Source organism: Filicampus tigris, chromosome 12, assembly GCF_054856515.1.
Source record: "Filicampus tigris isolate MCC_2025a chromosome 12, RoL_Ftig_1.0, whole genome shotgun sequence".
NCBI classification, from domain to species: Eukaryota; Metazoa; Chordata; class Actinopteri; order Syngnathiformes; family Syngnathidae; genus Filicampus; species Filicampus tigris.
Window position 1 is genome coordinate 20,514,147 of NC_141228.1, and position 19,336 is coordinate 20,533,482.

At 40.9% G+C, this 19,336-nt stretch overlaps 1 protein-coding gene and 1 long non-coding RNA gene across 2 annotated transcripts; both read left to right on the plus strand.

Moving 5' to 3' along the window:
* The first annotated feature begins 550 nt into the window (after positions 1 to 550).
* Positions 551 to 11,114, plus strand: tmem59l (transmembrane protein 59-like). The gene is made up of 8 exons (XM_086046936.1): positions 551 to 1,517; positions 2,365 to 2,470; positions 3,770 to 3,864; positions 3,922 to 4,074; positions 7,673 to 7,778; positions 7,923 to 8,040; positions 8,960 to 9,077; positions 9,216 to 11,114. The coding sequence occupies exons 1-8, from the start codon at positions 1,368 to 1,370 to the stop codon at positions 9,381 to 9,383; spliced, it is 1,014 nt and encodes a 337-aa protein (XP_085903062.1). The 5' UTR covers positions 551 to 1,367; the 3' UTR covers positions 9,384 to 11,114.
* Positions 11,115 to 11,695: 581 nt separating this feature from the next.
* On the plus strand, positions 11,696 to 16,512 carry LOC147139087 (uncharacterized). Its single transcript, XR_015089027.1, has 3 exons — positions 11,696 to 11,788; positions 12,035 to 12,209; positions 15,270 to 16,512. It is a non-coding gene; the product is annotated as an uncharacterized LOC147139087 (long non-coding RNA).
* Positions 16,513 to 19,336: the final 2,824 nt, after the last annotated feature.

Genomic DNA, 19,336 nt, shown 5'->3' on the forward strand with positions numbered 1-19,336 from the left:
GCGTCATCCTGTGCCCACATGGACAGAAGGGGCCAGGACATCTGCTGCGCCATACACCAGCTTAATTCCAGTCCCCGAGGGGCTCGGGCTGTGGTCCACCGCCACCGTGCTATGCCGCCTCGGTGTGACGGATGATATGGGCTCACACACTGGTGGGCTAAACTATCATCATTTCTTCTAGGCTCATTGTTGCAGGCTGTGTAGGTCTTTTTTTTTTTTAATGCGGCAGAATTGAGTGTTTTGAAGAAATATATGAATCGTAAAATGCAATTCAAATGTGTCTAAAATAAGTAACTTTTTTCCGGTTCAGAGTTTGTCGTTGAAAAGTAGATAAAGGGAAGTAAAATATATTGTCAGCCTAACAAAATAACAAAAATTGCGTTGAACTGCCGAAAATTATATAATTTTTTCATTCATTTTCAGCATCATATATATATATATATATATATATATATATATATACATATACACATTGTATACTGTACATATATATACATATACTGTATGTATTAATACAATTATATTACAGCAAAAAATCTTAGTATTAGAATAATACTACAAATTATCCAATTATATGAAAGTGTTGTTTTTCTCCCAACAATTTTCATGTTAAACATACACAAAAATGTACATTTAATTGCGAGTGACAGTTGGACTATACTATTTTTGTCAAGTGTACCTACCGTTATTTATATTTCAAAAAGGACTATAAAATCAACATTTTTGAGAAGTATAGAAAAGAAGAAGCGCTTGTGAGTTATAACAATCATGACTGTTATATTATCAATATTGTAGTGTTTTGTTATTGTTGGTATTGTTGTAGAAATCGAAATATGTATAAGTATATTTGTATGGTGCATTATGATGATATTAACCTTTATCATTATTAGGAGTTATATTAGCGTACACAAAAATATTCACTGTTCAAACTCCATTTTTTACATGTTCGACATAAATTCATCATCATATTGACACTTTCTATAACATAGGAGTCTGTTACAAAAAAAATGTTCGGCATAAACACGAGTATAGAAATGAAATTTTTTTTTTAAGTACTTTTTTTTTTTCCCCCTGCCTTGTTCTGAATTAATAAATCTAAAATGTTTATGTTTTACTGCCAGTGCAACATTTTTTTTTTTTTTGAAGTCACGTTGTGCAGTGCAGTTTGCAGAGCGTTGGGGTGGGTGTCAATATGTGCGTGGTGATGGTGCGTGACGTCACGAGCATCCAGCATTAGGCAGCAGCAGAAAAAGCAGAATCGAGCATCTTCCTTCTCCTCTTCTCCCTTGAGCCGCCACCACCACTTGCACCACCGGCTATCGCTCTTTGCCTCGCCGCCCACAAGGCTCTCCGCCCCGGCCACCAACATGCTCTCCTCTTCGGCCCTGCTCGCGATGCTCCTGGCGGGGCTCGCGGCCGCCGCGTCCTCCCTGGAGGTGTTCGACAACCAGCTGGGCGACATCAGCTACTGCAAGAAGCAATGCCAGCTCGCCATCAAAAACAAAGGCCCCGCTAAAGTAAGCCATCGTTACAATGCAAAAGACTGCATGAACCGATTGCGCAACGAAACACGCAATGGCCGGCTTTTGTGTGTGCATCTTAGGAATCATCATTTAGAGCGGGTTTTTTTTTTTCTTTTTCTTTTTTTTCTTTTATTTATTTATTTTTTGCGCCGCGTCATCTTGCTCAAGCCGAAAATGACTCGAGCATTGCGGGTGAAAGCGAGTCCGAGAGGCCGCTCGTAGCACGGTGCACAAAAGGTTTTGCAGCACTGATTAGATTTTTTTTTTTTCTTTTCCCCACACCAACCCTCAGGTGCGGCCCCACATCTTTGAAGCCTGACAAAAAGCCCCGCAAGCCCGAACGGGCCACAGCGTCCACAAACCGGAAGGATAGGAGGATATTAATAATTGAATAATTAATCGCGATAAGAACCGTGATGTTGTTTAGTGTTGTCGGTACACGCGGAAATGGTGAAGAGATGATGACAAGGCTATTATGAGAGCCGCATCCATGTCGAGCTCGTGCTGGCCACCAGAGGGTGCTGTTTCCTATCCGATTCGGGACTACATAATCAAGACGACATTTAGTTTTGTTTTTGTTTTTGAAAAAAGAACTTAGCAAGTTGCCATTTGGTCCGTTCTCATTACAAATAGGACCCCAGGAGCCAGCTCGTTTACCTGCCGGTTAATTTGAAGCACCTGTGGCTAAAGCCAAACTGTCAGGGTTTTTACTTCCTGGATCTGACTTTAACACCTCTGCCGCAATGAATACAGACTGAAAATCATGGTCTGCTCCTCGGTGTTGTCAAATGCAGTAATGTACATGTACATATACACGTGACATGTGGCCTTCTTCTTGTAGGACTCCATAATGAACGCCTGTCACCGCGGCTGTCGTCTCTACTCCATCTGCCAGTTTGTCAACGGCAATGCTGGCTTTAACACCAGCAAGGACGAGTGTCAAGGAGGTGAGCAGCTCCATCTGTGGCTCTCGGTTTCACTCGAAGGACTTGTCACTGAGGAGGTACGCTTTGGCTGCCCTTTACAGGGTACAAAGCAGCGCCTTTGAATTTGACAGTGTGGGAAAATGTAAGTTAGTTACCTTGGAATGCATTGATGTCAAATATTGAAGTGGCTATTTATATTGATATTTGGTAGTGCAGTTTATATTTATGAAAGAACATTTTTGATCTCTTATTTGGCCGCCATTTTGTCTTTGGCAATGTTTAGCGCGATTGACTGTGACTGCCAGTGGGTTCCTTTCTTCCTAATGCAAAACAATGTGAAAACGATTCCCCTTATTTTGTCTGTTTCTTAGTGGAAATTAAACTCGCTTGTTGCTTCTTTGAAAAATGGTTGCGAGAGGGGTTGGAAAAGTTGCCACCACTGACTATTGGGGATGTAACGATTCACTGAAGCCCCGATTCGATTCGATTTTTAGTTCCCGATTTTACGATTCGATTCGATTTTTTAAAAATCACTACCATGCTGGTCTCTGTCCGCTAATGTGGTGCTGCAGCCATTCACAAATGCAATACGCAATGATGTTTGGCGCAAGCGCATAATTTGGTCTACACATTCAAAATGCGGTATGCATCCGGAATGGAAAAAAAATAATTAAAACATAATTTTTTGGGGATTCTAAATTAGTATGATTTAGGTATGTTGTCTTTTGTTAGGTGTTGCTGTATAGGGCTTGTGAGTGCTGGGATGTCCAAGCTCGATTCGCCTCGATTATTCGATTAATCGCTTTGAATCGATTTTAAATCGACTTTCGATTAATCGTTACATCCCTACTGAGTATGCTTTCGTAAACAAGCACCTCTCTGTTTGCAGCCCATGGTTATTATAGTTAATGAAAACTAATGAAATAGCAAAAACTACAATGGGGGAAAAAAACGTTTTAGTTAACAATATGAAATAAAAACGAGAGTTCTTAAAAAAAAGAGCTTTCGATAATTCAAGTAAAAGAGTAATTAAAACAAAGTGAATTTAAAAAAACAAAAGTCAAAATAAAAACAAACTACAATGAAAAATCCACAACGATTATATCTGTGTCGCAGCCATGTTGTTAGTGTCAACAGTGCACATCAGTGGAGATGGACTTTTAACCACGGAAGGCACAAAATCCCCCTTACAGATGAATTTGCATTAATCCATCAACTCGATTAATCGCCCGTCCCTGTGATGGATGCCATTCCACTGTGTACCTAATGAAGTGTCCCTCCCTTCCCACGCGTGCTTCTTCCCCTCGTGCGTGTCCGCAGCATGCCAGGAGGCTTACGTCAAACTTGTGGAGCAGGACGCGTGCAGCAGCGGCTGCGCGAGCCAGCCCTCCGAACCCGAAATCAAGAGGAGGAAGGTGAGCAAATCTCCCCACGCGAGCGCGCACTCCCCATGACAGAGATTTTGCCGGCAGCTCAAGGCCATGACGCTGCGCCCCAAGCCGCCTTCCGTCATGGAGGCCGTGTCCAGTTGGTGCAACGACATCGTCAGCTCGGCCCAGAGCTTCATCTCCTCCACTTGGACTTTCTACCTGCAGGCCGACGACGGCAAGGTCGTCGTTTTTCAGGTAACTTTTTCTGATGTTCCATTAAGCTACACAGCGAAGCTTCGCTAGCTAGCAATGTGTGCGGATGGCTACAGACGTGTTTTGCCGGTCGAACAGTTTTGCTCTGACCAACCGATTAGAGGAGGAGGGAAATATGCTGACTTCATCTGATTGGTAAAAAAAAACAGTCCTATTGCTAATATTGTTAACGTGATATCAGCAGGCACTGCTGATTCCGAAGGCTCGGGGGCAGATTAGTTCAACATGGCAGCGATGTGTGGCTGAAATGTGATTGGACAAAAACAAAAAAAACAAAAAAGCATGTAAACAGAAGCAGTACAACTACCAAATCAAGCGGTGAGACCGTTGTTTTTAATAGGGCCCGAGGATATGGATTTTTTTTTAGGCTGATACTTCGCAGAATAAAATTCGTTTGGATAAACATGCGTCACTAATTCACTTGTCTCTAAACAAAGACAATAAGCTACCTGCTGCTGCTGCTGCCACCTGCTGGTATGGAAGAGTACTACAGTGTAGTAAAGACATGATTACGCTGCCAGGCGCGAGACCGCACAAATTAGATAATTTCCCACAGCACACCTAACAATATCTCTGGTGTGCGGCGGCACACAGTTTGAAAAACACTGGTCTAGTGAGTAATGTCAGGAGCCGTGACCCCATTTCCAGTCGGCCATTAAACACATGTGTTAGCTTCTCCGTGCTCCTTGCCAGTGTGTTCATTTTGCATTTTGGCATTTTAGGATTGCTCGCTTATGAAAAACAGTATTAATCACGATTATTTTGGTAATAATTGAAATCACGCACATTATTCAAATGATCATTTATTTTTTAGTACAAAACAGAAAAACATTTAAACTTAAAAAATATAATGACAAATACATTTCTTTGAAACACTATGATTATGTAAGTTCCAAACAAAATTGATCAAATTTGTTATTGTAAAATTGAAAAATAAAAAAGGTGCAAATGTATAAATTCACGTATGATTTCCTTGTGTGTAAGCAAACAGTGCGTTGGATCTACATGCATATTAATAATCGGTTTTTTTTACGATTATGCCAACTTTATAATGGTGGAGTGTGATAATCAGAATTGTAATTGAACTTCGATTAATTGCACATCCCTAGTGCGTTTAACGGTTTATCCAGTTCCAAAACAAGCTAAAAGCGCATCGGCGTCAGTCGCTTTCACAACTCAAGGCGCCGCTGTTGTTTTTTTGTTTTTTGTATCGGTTCCGCACAAACATTTGTGAATGTAAAACGGCGGCGATTCAGCACATTTGTGAAGGTTGAGCGAGCAAGGACACGCGGGGAGGACGGCGCCTTTTCGCCGACGAAATCACAGCTCGTTAAAAGTTATTTTAATCTGCACCACTTCCTCTCGGCATTGTGAGTATTCCCGCTTGCAAAACCTCACGCGCTCCCCTGCACATGAAATCCCTTCTTTTTCTATCAGCGGATCTAAATGTGGAACAACAATAAACATTTTGTATAATTAAAACTAGCGAATCTAAAGTTGAGTGGTTGAGTGTTGTGCGTTGGCAAGCGGCAGAGAAACGACGGGACGCCGCGAAAATAAAACGAGAGAAGTTGCAGAATGCAATTTGGGCTGCCTAATGAAAGGACGGCGAGGAAATTGACAGTGTTTATCCACACTTGATGATATGTTAAAGCGCAGCGTGCGGTAGGAGAACCTCGACGTTACCTCATATAGAGAAGCAGACGCCGCAAATGTTTTTTTTTTTTTTTTTTAATCATTTGTAGACTGCGACGTCTGTTTGCTTTTTGTGGTGCTGACGTGCCGGTTGAAGTAGAAGCAGTACGTCAGGCTCCAGAGGGTTTTATTGGTCCTGCGACGACTGCTTGTGGCGCTTTTGTGGCAGTGAGTTGCACCGGGAAACACGAAAAGTTTTTAGTTTTCAGGGTATGTCTCGTGCAAAATGATATTTTTAAACCTCGAAAAAAAAATTGAGCTTTCGTGAGTTTATTTCCGGTCTGGTGTTTTGCATTGTTTGTTAGCATTAGGCTAAACAGCCTTTGCTCAGAAAGCTATGTCGTCGTTCTAAATACACAATATGTAATTCTCTTTGTTTAGTTGTTAAGTTTGACAGTAAACACCAACTGGGATTTGCATTAAACAGGGGTCCACAACCACCGGCTCGCAGGCCAATTTGGAAGAAAGATGAAAGAAGAAAAAAAATACAGTACTTCCGGTTTATTCATGAGCCTAGGCTGAAAAACATTTTATTTTGAAAAGTGACCAGATTCTCACCGTTACATCCATCTATGGCTGACTCTTAACACATGTCAAGTTGTCCGCGTAACGCTAATATTAAATGCACAAGCGAGCAAATGAGTCAAATAAACAGACGTATTTGGAAAGTTTCGCCAGTTGTGATGTCATTTTCAGTCGACAGAAGTGACAAAATGGCCGCAACCGGACATGGCTAAAAACGGGTGGATTAACTCTTATTCCACAAACGCAATATTTATCAGAATGCCTTGTTTCAAAAAACCAAAAATGCTTGGGTTGACTTCCACTTTAATTAGTTAGTGTACACTTGAGCTGAATCATACTGAGAGCAGTTTCTAATATTTAGTTTTTTTTAGCTGCACTAGAAGGGCCCCTGAACCATAAATTGTGGGTGGCGAGTGTATGCCCTTGACAAAAAAGTGCGCGTTTGCGTGTGTGTGTGCGTTGCCGAAGGCACCAACAGCGGCAAGGGCCGCGGCGAGGCAAAAATCCTTTTTTTTAACGAGGTCTCCAAGGGAAAGCACAAACGCGGATCACACAATAGAGCGCTCAGTAGCGCAGCGCTGCTATGTCACGTGACGGATGGGGAAAGGAAAAAAAATCACTTCATATGACACTGAATGCAGTCGAAATGGTATTAAAAGGAGACATTTTGTTCTCAATTCAAAACGCTTTCCATATCTACATATCTGCGACATACAACTGCTTATCAGAAACTAAGCTGTCTGAGCAGCCAACAAAACAAATCTTCATCTTACTTGAACAGCTGAACTTTATTTGGGGTTACTCAGGCGCTTTTTAAATGTTGGCAGGTGTGTGCTGGCTCCCATTTAGCAGGAGTTTGAATGCAGTTGGTTTATTCTGAACAAAGACACATCTCCAGTTTGGAACTAATTACGCAACTGCCACTGTAATTAAGTAACTGTAACCAAGTCATCGTTGCTGTAACACTTACTGTAACTAACTGCAACAAAGTAACAGTAGCCCAACTGTAACTTCGACACTGAAGCAAACGAAAGTAAGCAAAAAAATATCAGCAAAAGCCTACCAGAGCAGCCGAACTTGGAATGTGGTTGTTGGTCGGTTCGGAACAAAGACTAAGTTGTAACTAATTGCCTGTAATTGTAACAAAGTAGCTGCAACTTGGTAATCATTACTGTTAATTTTGCTGTAACTAAAGCAAAGTAAGCAAAAAAAAAAATAAATTGGGAAAAGCCTACTAGCACAGCCAGCTTTTATTTTTTCACCCAAAAACTGGCATTTGAACAGGGGTGTGTGGACTTTTTGTATCCGCCACTCTCATGCCTGCTAATGACTGCGTGTTTCTTTTCTCGTCATTCCTCAGAGCCAGCCGGAGATGGAGTATTCGCTTCCCGAGCTGCAGGCTCCTCGCTCCAACGTGGCCGACAGCCCCTGGCCTCAGGTGCACTCGCACACGCAGAAGCCTCACGGTGAGTTCAAGTTCAAGCTGCTACGTTTATTTATTTTTTTTCAAAATATGACTTTTATGGCAAATTCTTCATGCAAAATCACAACATTTTGTCTGGAACAAACACAACTTTCTTGTGGTTAAGATATCATTATTTGTTTGCCAGGCGTCAGGGGGCGTGGCGAGAAGGCGGGATCCAAAGCAGGAAGCAGAGGCAAACATCAGGCGCAGCACGCCGACGAGAGCGCCGCCGCTGAGCACGACTTCCTCGGCTGCATGTCCAGGTGAGCCAAGATGGAAATTAACAATATATTTCGTACATGCATTAGGGCTGTCAAAGTTAAAACCTTAACTATGGAGATTAATTAGAATTGTATAACGCACTAAAAAAAAATTAACTCAGTTAACTCAGTTTGTCACTGTCGCAAAGACGGACTCTTACGTAGTTTTACTTTAAAAAGTTGTTCGACGGCTCATTGGAGAAATCCAAAATAATTTGCGCACTTTGCAAAGCCAAATTCAAATACCATGTTAGTTGTACGTCTTTGGTGTATCGTTCAACGGTTACATTTTACAGGAAAAGAAGGATCAAAGAAAGCTATTAGAACAGCTATTTGAATCAAAATATACTTTTATTTTTTTCCATATTCATTCCAAGGTTTTACTCAAGTAAATACCAGTTCCAACTTTCGCGAAAAATTGTAATTGAAAAATATGATTAATCGCGATCAATTATGGAAAATTTTGCGATTAAATTAATCACTTGACAGCACTAATATGCATATATACTGAATAAAACATCCGCTACTACACTACAAAAAAAGGAGCAACTCCTCAGGCACTTCAAACGAACTGTCAACGGTTCTGTTTGTGTACTTTTGATATCAGCGTTGTGGCAGCTTAGGTTGAAATCTTTCATGGCTGCTAACATCTCGAATCAAGATAGATTTGTATTTAAATCCAGCGAACATATAATCTGCTTCCGATTTTTTACCCGAAAGACACCATTTTCATGTTATAATTTGGTCAGGACAGTCCCGCGCTTCAGTGTTTTCTGCCATCTAGTGGTGAATACTATTATCACAACTTAAAATGGCTCATCTACAGTAAAGATTTTTCATTTACGGAATGAATCGAGGGCCACTCCGAGTACGGGCTTGCGCCGGTTTCCCATCACCGCTGTGCATTATTCTGCGTCTTCAGGCGTTCGGGTCTGCCCCGATGGATTTTGGCGGCGTGCCTGTTCCTGTCCATCATGGTCATGCTGTGGCTCAGCTGCGCCAGCCTGGTCACCGCGCCCGAGCAGCACATCAAGACGCAGGTACGACCGAGTTCGAGGCTGCGTTAGAGGCATTTTTGCTGGCGTTTTTGGGGGGAGGCTCAAACGGCATTTCCATCCATTTCATTGGTCGAGCCTCTTCCTTACTCCCCCGTCACTCTGATCGCTGTTTGTTCGCAGCTGAGCATCAACGGCGACAAAGAGTTCCTGGACAACGCCCAGGCGAAGGTGAATCCATACTACCTGAGCCCGCTGCCGGCCGTCAGCGTCAAGCGGGCGGCGGCCGAGGACTGCCAGGAGGCGGGGCCTCTGCCGGTCAAGGTAGACCTCGACAAGACGCGCGTCTAGAAGCTTTTGGGATTCCCTTCACTCAGTCACTGGATTTTTTTTTTTTTTTTTTAAGGAGCACGGCACCCTCCGAGTCATTTTATTATTATTATTATTATTATTATTATTATTATTATTATTATTATTATTATCCCCCGTAACTGGATGTTGTTTTTGGAGATTGATTTCACAATCATAAGCATTGAAGTGGCCAGGCACGGTAATCATCAGAGTAATCATCAGCCAATATGTGGCCGAAATGAGCGGAAAGTATTGTATTTCTTCTAAATGAGTGGAGTGCCATGCAAAGTCATCGAGCTGCCTGTAAGATACATTGTAACCTAGACATAGAGTATTATTTACCAAGGAGTATTAGAGCCACACTGAAAAGAAAATACGTATACTATGAGAGAAAGTCATAGTTGCATTTTACCAAGAAAAAAAGTCAGTATTTTTCGAGAAAAAAAAATAGATTTTTAAAAAAAAAAATCTGACTGTAAAAACTAAAATGTAAGTTTTTCTCGAAAAAAAAAAAAAAAATTGCAAAACTTCCCTAAAAATGACTCTACTTTTTCATGCAAAGTAAGTGATATTATTTTCTGGAAAAAATACAGTTAAAAACATGATTTCATTCTAATAAAATTACTTTTATTGCATCTGTCATCGAGGCCAGATGCCCGGTGGCCCGGCATCTTTTGGGGCTGGTGCTATTTTCACATCATAGCAGGCAAACAACATGGCTGAGAAGTCATTGTTTATCATAGCATCCACAGTCATGGTTTCATGAAATAAAATGCACACATATCCACAGAAGCTTGCTCAACACATTCATACTTTCATACAAGCACGAACAAACCTAAGTGCGCGCGGGTCGGTCGAAGACAAAATGCCAGGGCTGATTTTTTTTTTTTGTGCCAGTGGATCTCCCTGCTTAGAGTTTGAACTAATAAGAGCGGGGGAATTAAAATCACATTTTTTTAAGAACATTTTTTTTTCAAGAAAAAGTTTTTTTCTTGGGAAAAAAAACATCTTGACAAAATCTGATGATCCCTCCAAATATTTTTTTTGTCTTTGTTCAACATCACCATTGTCTTAACATCATGACCTCGTCATTTAATTGTATTTTTTTTGGCAGTGCGGCTGTGGTAGTCCTTGACAATTCTTGTATAATTCTAAAGACGATGATGTTATTGCCCTTCCATCACTTCCGGAGCTGTGTGAGTACAGTCAACGTGCCATGTGCTAAGTCCACACTAGACTTTTTTTTTTTGTATGTGACGAGCGCACACGATGTACTGAATCCAAAAGCGACTTTTTTGTTTGTTTGTAGTGGAGCCGAGTTGCGCCGTGCTCGAGACTTTTCTTTTGTGCTTTTGGCTGTCCCGTAGCGCTCTTGGACTCCGCCAAATAAAGCGTGCATGCCGAGTCAAGCTTCAATAGTCGAATTCCGATGGATCCCTGAAGGCCCGCTGTAGATTTATGACCTTTTTTGTGCTCCTATTTACTGTAAACATGGTTGGAACGTATGTTATGACAATACAAATAATAATAATAATGACAAGGAATGCCGATATCATCAGAAGGACTTGAACAAGAACAACAATAAAAGCCATTCAATCAATCAATATGTGAACATGTGTCATCAAGATTATGATGTGAATTTACAACTATTGTATTGTTTCCTTTTTACTGCTCAATTCATATTCAATGAAACAATAATTGCAACAGCGAATAAAGTGTTTTCATCTACAATCGGTGTGTGTCGTTTGCTTTTTCTTTGGATTTTGAAAAAAAAATCTAATCAACAAATGAGGAACGGAAGTGGAACGATAACTTAAAGGAAGGAAATGACTAATTCCCACAATACATAAAAAACTGTACGATACATTATCGCAAAAATTATGAACATTATCTGCAAAAGCCACAATGATTTCAGATGGACTTGGATGAAGTTATTTATTAATTTCTAAATATAATCCATAGTAATACGAGAATGAATTCTTGTTTCTCCAGAAAAAAAGTCTTGACTTTTTCCCAATTGTCTTTTGCTTTTTCGAGAATGTTTTCATCTTTCAAGCAAAGGGTTGTGATTTCATGAGAATAGATACTTTTCGAAAATGAAAAATGACTCTTATAAGTATAAGTAATAATCTTATAAGTCTTATAAGTAATAAGTAGTGTTTTCTCAAAAAAACGAAAAAAAAAGGCCCGTTTCGCTGACCACTGTCGCGTGTTTGACGCGGAAACACTTTGCGCATTCAGTACAGTAGGTGGCGGTATGTACCAAACAGCTGTACTCTGCCACTAAACTAAGAGAATAAGAAGAAGAACAAGAAGAAGAGCAAGTTAAAGAAGAAATAGAAGAAATATCGGGAGTCTGGCGGCGTTCAGTGGAATTCCTGTGCCGAAAAAGTGTCTTTTCAAGTGTAAATATCAAATTATTCCAGGTTTTATAATAATTATTTATTTAAATTCGACTAGTTATTTTCTGATATTAGTGTATTGTATTTACCGTACTTGGCGAGCTTCTGCGCATGCATATAGACGTACATGTATGAAAACGCTGAGCTAAGAGATCAGAAAGTAGCTTTGAATACTCGAGACATTTTTTTACATTGAGCTTCTTGGGAGTTAAGTTTTGAAATTCAACTTTTTTATTTTGGCCATTTCAGAAGGTAGCAGTAATGCACCAAAAGTTGCTGGCCAACCGCCAGGACACCGAGGAAGAAGAAGAGAAAGCATTGCTCGTCATGGCAACTTGCTTTCGGTTTCCCCAAAAAGGCAATGGCACGTGAATCCACCATGATGGTACCTTTGGCAACAAAGCGGTGTATGATTCTTGATAAGGTAAGTCAAACTTTAAAGGACAACTTTTGGGCGGCTTATAAATTAAACAGCGGCAGGCACCATCCTTCTCTCGCTGTATTTAACACTAATAGATGTGTGTGTAAAGAACACTGTCTAATGTAGACACACTGATTTATAGTGCACACAATTTATCATTTGAATCAAATTGGGTTTTTCATCTGTTGGACCATGATGTGTTTTTTTGGTGAGTTTTTTTATTTTTTGGGGGACAGACCGGTGGATCGGTAAAATTTCCTGAGGAAGCCGGGCTAAAATAACATGGCGGACTGAGTTTGGTTTGCCTTGAAGTAATGACGGACCGACGATGACGGACATGTTGCCCACGCTGCTTATGAGTGATAGACCAGAGAAAAAATCTGATGCGTCCACCTCTGATTATTAGAATAGCCTCATTTTTATTTTTTTTTTCCAGAAAAATAGCGGAATTGTTTTTTTTTTTGTTTTTTTTTTCAAGAAAAAGGATTTAGACTAATACAAATAGTTCTTTTTTTAACACTCTGACACTATTAGAATTAAAATATTTTTTTGGTAGTATTGTAATAAAATTGTGAGACTAAAGTCCTGTAAAAAGAAATCTTTTTTTTTTTTTTTTTGATGCATGCGCGCAAGGAAGATGTAGTTTCTCATTGCATTTACGGCCTAGAAGTGTTTTTCACCTCAATTCTAGTTACTTCCCGTCCTTCCAGCGACTTTTTTCTTTCTTTCTTGGCAACTTTTAGTTGCAATACTGCTGCTGTCCACTTGGTGTCAGCACAGACTGATAATTTCTTTCCCAAACTCAGTGTCATGTCCTGCACCATCTCTCACCCATTGTTGAACCGAGGCTCATTCTCCATTCACTGGGCACCACCAAACAAAAAATGTGAAGAAGTATATTTGAAGATATTTAATGGATGGCCACACGTGGGGAGCCATGTTGATTGTGTATTGCGCCATCTGGTGGAAGGGCATTTAATTGTCCTGCCTGTCACTCTTCGTCACAGACAACTACAGATAAACAAAGAAACATCATTTGTGGTAACCAAAACACTTTTCCGACCAATTCATTGCATTACAGTAGTTGTCACATGAGTAATACAGTTGTTTTTGCATTCTATCAGAAGCCTGAAATGTGTTAACACTGACTGCTATGTGGAAGAAGACTTTTTTTTTGCTGATTTTATTTTCCTCTTGTCACTTAGTTAAGGTTAGGAGACACGTACTTTGTTAGTTAGTAAATTACTAAATTACAGTTAATAAATTACAGTTACGTATTTAACTGTTTGAACTCACGTTAAGCTGCCACCATTCAAAGTGCTTCTGATGAACCTCAAATAGTGTTCAGATGTTCTAGGAGGCTTTCCCTGGCGTGTTTTTTTTTTGCTTTCGAGCAGAAGCCTGAAGTCTTGCTCTAACACTGACTGCTGTTTGGAACGGTTCATAATTCCCTCCATCCTGACTAAAGCCCCAGTTCTCACATTTTGAAGCCGAAATTGAATAGTTGTAATGACTTCATTGTGACATGAGTATAGTGTACTAGTCACCGCTTAGCAGTGTAATTACTGCTTCTTTGTATTTAGCAGTCATCACTGCATTATTCAGGGGTATGTAGTCAAGTGAAACGTGTAAGGTGAGCTATTGTGGTCGGTGCAAGTTGCTTGACGGCATCACAGGAGCACGTTCCACTTTCACAGATGCAAATGACCTCTCGCCACCTCCCTCAGTCGTTGTTCACCGGGGAAAAATAAACACACTTTACGGGCACACGTCACATGAGCTGACGTTTATGAGCACAGCGTGTACTTTGAACGCTCCTGCCAGGCCAGCCGCCGTCAACACTCTGCCATCGTTTGCTTTTCCTGCCCCCCGAGGGAGCTAAATAGGGGCCCTGAAGGGATCACTGTCCAAGCAGGAACACAACTGACTTTGAATGCTACCTGAGTCAAGATGGCCTAAGTTGATGAAACCTGTTGTCCGGAGCACTTCTATGTTTGATGCTGTTTGTGTTACATTTCACACGAATGTCAAATAAATCCGTTATTATCTATTTTCTGAACCGCTTTCAGCATTTTTCAGCATATTATTATTGCTTTCAGTACTCCAAAGACTACTTATTACTTCAGTAAATATTTGTGCTTATAGGTGACCTTTTTCCGTGCGCTACTTCTACATGTCCTTGAATATTTGAACCCTATTAATCTACTTACAAAAGAGACAGGGCTTCACTTAGTTGCTTAAAAGCAGTCAAGTTAAAAATTGGATTTAAATACAGTGAATAAATCGTGTACAATCCACTTAAACCGCAGTTTCTAAACCATTATTTACTAATTACATCCATTATGTGTTACTTCCCACTCTAAGCGTGGTGTCCACAATCACCCACAGGGGGCGCTATGCATCCAGGGTTGACTATTATCATTATTTATTATCACAATTATTATTATTCCAATGTGATTGCTTACGACTGCAAGCGTGCTACTCTTATCTGGACTCGCCTCCAACCGGCACTGAAAGTCACCTGGAATCCAAACCACTATTTATATTATATTATATTATATTATATTATATTATATTATATTATATTATATTATATTATATTATATGCACGTGCACAATCACATGAGATAAATTTCCTTATATTTACCAGATTGTTGTGCGTTTCTAATGTGGTTTACTTTTATAGTCTATATTAGAGGGTCAAAACATTAGGGGCAGCTCAATGCACTTCCAATAAAATATAACCACGAGTGTCTGTAGAAACTGAGTATTTTTAAGACTTTTTTTTTTCCCCCTTCATATTTGTGCATGTGTACTTAATGTTTTGGCGACCCTGTGTGTATTTAAGCCAAGCTGGTGGAGGCAGATGTCGACCACCTTTGAGTTACATGTTAATGATTGCCATTCAAATCTGGCACTTAATGAATGAAAACTGACATGTTTAAATTGTGACTGGCCCTTTAAATGCATTGACATGACTACAAGTCATTATTATGCTAATGCACGTGGCAAGTATTGAGTGTACATATTGCTTTTTTTTTTTTTTTTGCCCCTGGTTTGCAGAGTCACGCACGGCCGACGTGACAAGTGTCCGATTCAACCTGGTACGTTTAAGGAGCGTGGGACATCTCCCAAACGGAGGGAGCATCGACACGCGTGGAACTTTAAACTGTCATAAATCTCCACCCCAAAAAAGAAATCATCCACAACAACCCCAAAAGAGCCAATGAGCTTTACGGCATCGTCTCCCCCACTCTGTGAGTCCTTCCACGCGCGTGGACAGACGTGTATACACGCGCACACACACAGCCCGGATGCTAGCCGGACTATTAAACCTGGAGCCGGCCAAAAACGCCACTCGCTGCGGCGTGAGCGGCCGGTTTCAAGTTGCCCTCTCTGTGAATTGATTCTACTATGAGCTCGCACCAAGGTGGTCCACGGGAGGCAGGGGCGAACGCTGGGAAATATCTACCAAAAGCCGCTTCTTGAATCCGACAAATAAAGCAAATTCACACCTAAGTGATGTTTGTTAACCTCATTGGGTCGTTTAAATCGATTACATTGCTGAAAATGTATTTAGAAGAGGATTAGCGACTGTGCTCCGTGATGCCCCCCCCCCTCGCTTTCCAGTGGTACGATCCACAATTTATTCCAGGGAAAGACTGACAGTTTTTTGGGTCATGAAGCAGCTGTTCAAGTCAGCGGCCGGTCTCCCCTCCGCTGGAATAAGAAATTAGTCCATTTTCAAGTAAATAACTACAGCTTCTGGCCCGATAAGAAGGAATTACCCAATGGTGTGCGGAGCAAAACAGTTAAATCCAATAAATGTGAGCTTCCTGCTCCCGCCCGCCTCCCCTCCGTCATGTTATTATCAAAACAACATGGGGGAGTCCATATCATAAGCAATTTACTGCTCCTATTTGCAAGCGGTTGCGCTAAAATGTGAAATTTGATAATAATATTTGGGCTGCAAACGCACATGTGCAAAGGAAGATGTCCAAGTTAACAGTGGCTTCCTTATTTGCAAAACATTTAAATTGTAGATAATAAGGTTCAAGTCAATCACGAGTCCACTTTATGAAGTTAAGCGGGTGTATTTGAGTTTTGAAATGACAGCATGGATGGTACACAAATGTGGGTAGTAACGTGTTACATTTACTTAAGTAACTAAGATCAACCCTTCCATTTTTCGAACCGCTTATCCTCAAGTGCAATCCCCCCTTTTTTAACAATCTCCCCTCCGCATTTTGCCATTTGCTGTCGACTGAAAATGACATCACAGGTAACAACCAATCACGATCAACTGTGATGTCATTTTAACTCGACAGCAAGTGGCAAAATGGCCGCCCCCTGAGATTGTTAAAAACGGGTGGCTTTTGCTACATTTCTACATTTTTGGGGGACTGGGGGGGGTTAATAAGGTTTTAACGGCCCGGGCATGATTCATATTGTTTGATTGATTGATCATAACAAATTTGTAATTATGTTACTATTACCACAGGATGCATTTGTATGAATTATAAATTGAGTTTATGGAGTTGAAGGGTACTTTGAAGCATCAAGACAATTGCCGTAGATGTCCATTAAAGCTGCTTCTTGAAATTCGACTCAATTCTTCTGACTTCTTCAGCATTTTGATGGTTTAGTGGCGTTTGACAAAGAAAGAAAGGCCAGCCAGGTTCACAGTAAACTGAGCAGCTTTGTATGTTCGTCTTTGCCATTACTGGTACCCCCCTGTGGCGACGTCACCCCCATTAACCATGAAATCGCATGTCTTGCCAATGTAATGATTGCTGTAAACAAATGACGTCTTGACTCCTGTTGAACATGTTCCAAAACTTCCGACTGCTCGGAGGCCTCCGCTTAAGTGCGCGCCACGCATTGTGCCAACACGTAATTAAGCTCCTGCGTGGCCGTATCCGATTAACATCTTGTACGCTGAGCTAATAGTTGCTTCTGTGTCATTTTTTTTTTTTTTTTTCGGGGCGTTGCGCGGCAGATGAGCAACATCCTTCTCCTTTTTTAGATGCCTGAACTGGCTCGTAAAGTTTATTGTGCGATGAAATATGTTGACACCTTGATTAAAAACACGGCCCGCGGTTCCTTGTGGATATTATACTTTTGTACAATGAATGTCAACGGAACTATAAATAAATGGATATGACTTGGAATGGTAACATTGTACAAACTTGCAATTACGGTGCTTGTGCCGCTGCTTTTATTAAACAAGCAGCTTAATTAAAATAGGATGCACATATATAGTAGAATTCCGGCGTGCTGACCACTTTATAAGGTACAGCAGCACCATCATATTGTTTAATGTGGCCCACCGAGCCACAGGATCAAGAGTCCTGTAATATTTGCTGAATTGATTGGGACTCTTTTTCTCCTCACAAAATTGATTGAGTAAAATGTAGAAAATCGTTTTTTTTTCATTGATTTGTTGATTAATTTATTTTAAATAATAGAATAAAAATAGCATTTGTGTATAAATGTTATTACATAATTTGTTAATTCATTATAATCACTCAAATAAAGTAAATACAATTCAAATATGATCATGAATTATTTTATTCCAAATGCAATTTTAAATATTCAAAGACACATTTAAACTTGAAAAATAAATTGGTATCTTTATTTACCAGTTTTTTTGAGTTACAAAACGGCTCAGCCAATTCTTTTTTTGTCTTGAGTTGCAAGCAAAAGTTAAGAGTTTTGGTGCTAGCAAACTTCGCAACAAGCTGCATTTTGGCAGCTAGTTAACCATTAAAAAAAACAGGCCCATTGCTTGCTTCAACCTGTTTACTGCCATTCCCAGTTAAATTTGGCTTACATAGAGAATCACACATTGAGTATTTAACCAATCACCATTAACTTTGTCTAAAGAAAGTATGTTAGCTTAATGCTAACCCCTAATGTAAAACACAGCAGATGGGCTAATGAAACCAGCATCAATGTTCTAGTAATTATGAACAAGAGGCAGGTTGCACCCAATGTTGGTAATTAATAACATGTGCTCTATGAAGGGGGCACTTGGAGACCGCCTCCCCTCCGCAATTGTTTGTGTGCCCCCGCCATAGCTGTGCCGCCCAGTGGAATGGTTTAAAAAAAAAAAAAAAAAAAATCATACAATGAGTCAGTTAAAAAAAAAAAAAAAAAATCATACAATGAGTCAGTGGGTTTGATGCCTACTGTTTCATATTTATGAACGAATACATCTGATATTCAGCACAAGTGGTCGTGGAGCTCACACTCTGTCTGCCTGCACCCCGATGAACTTCACCAAAATCGCATGAGACCAGCTGCACCACTATTTAGACGTGGTCTGAGCAGGTTCAACAAGTTTAGACCGACTTTCTGCCACCAAATGATCCCGGAAATGAACCCGGAATGATCAACTTGGCAGAGACTGGTCTGTCACATCAGGATACGCCGGCATTTGTGCCACGGTGCAGGTGCGCTTCCTTTATCCGATAACATTACAAAATGCCCATTAAAGGTCATTCGACTTCTTCAGAGCACTTGCCGCCGATTGCAGAAATTGTGACAGAGATGCAGCCTTGTGTCTACGCGTGCGTATGTATGGCTACGCGTTTGGCTACTGTGCGACCTGTTTAAAGACACTCGCATAGTCGGTCGTAAATAACGAGATTTAGCTCAATTAGACTCGTCTTTGAGGTGGCCAGGAAGAGTAGAGTCTCCAGTTAACCCGCAGTAATCCACGCCGCTGCCGCTCGGCCTGCTGGCGGATTACGTCTTCGGGTCACAGTTTATCCTTTACGTAAACTATCCGCGGCGCGCGGCGCAGAGCGGAGCGCGGCCGACACCTCCCGCCTCGATAACATCTGATCCCTCAGCTACTTGACAAAAACCAGGACGCTGTGACTTCCTCCGGCGTCGCGGGCGTCCACTCCATCCATCTTCCCGCTCTTGCTGGGGATATCCATCAGAGGAAGGGCGGCTCTATCTCTGTAACGTGCTGAGAAATGGTGATGCTGCTCTCTGATAGACTGGGTGGGCTGCGGACCGTGTGTGTGGAGAACCACACTGTAGTTTCTTAAATTGTCGCCATCCCTCCAATAGATGCAATTGTCTGAGTTTATAAATGTTATCGCCAGGCATGTTCGATA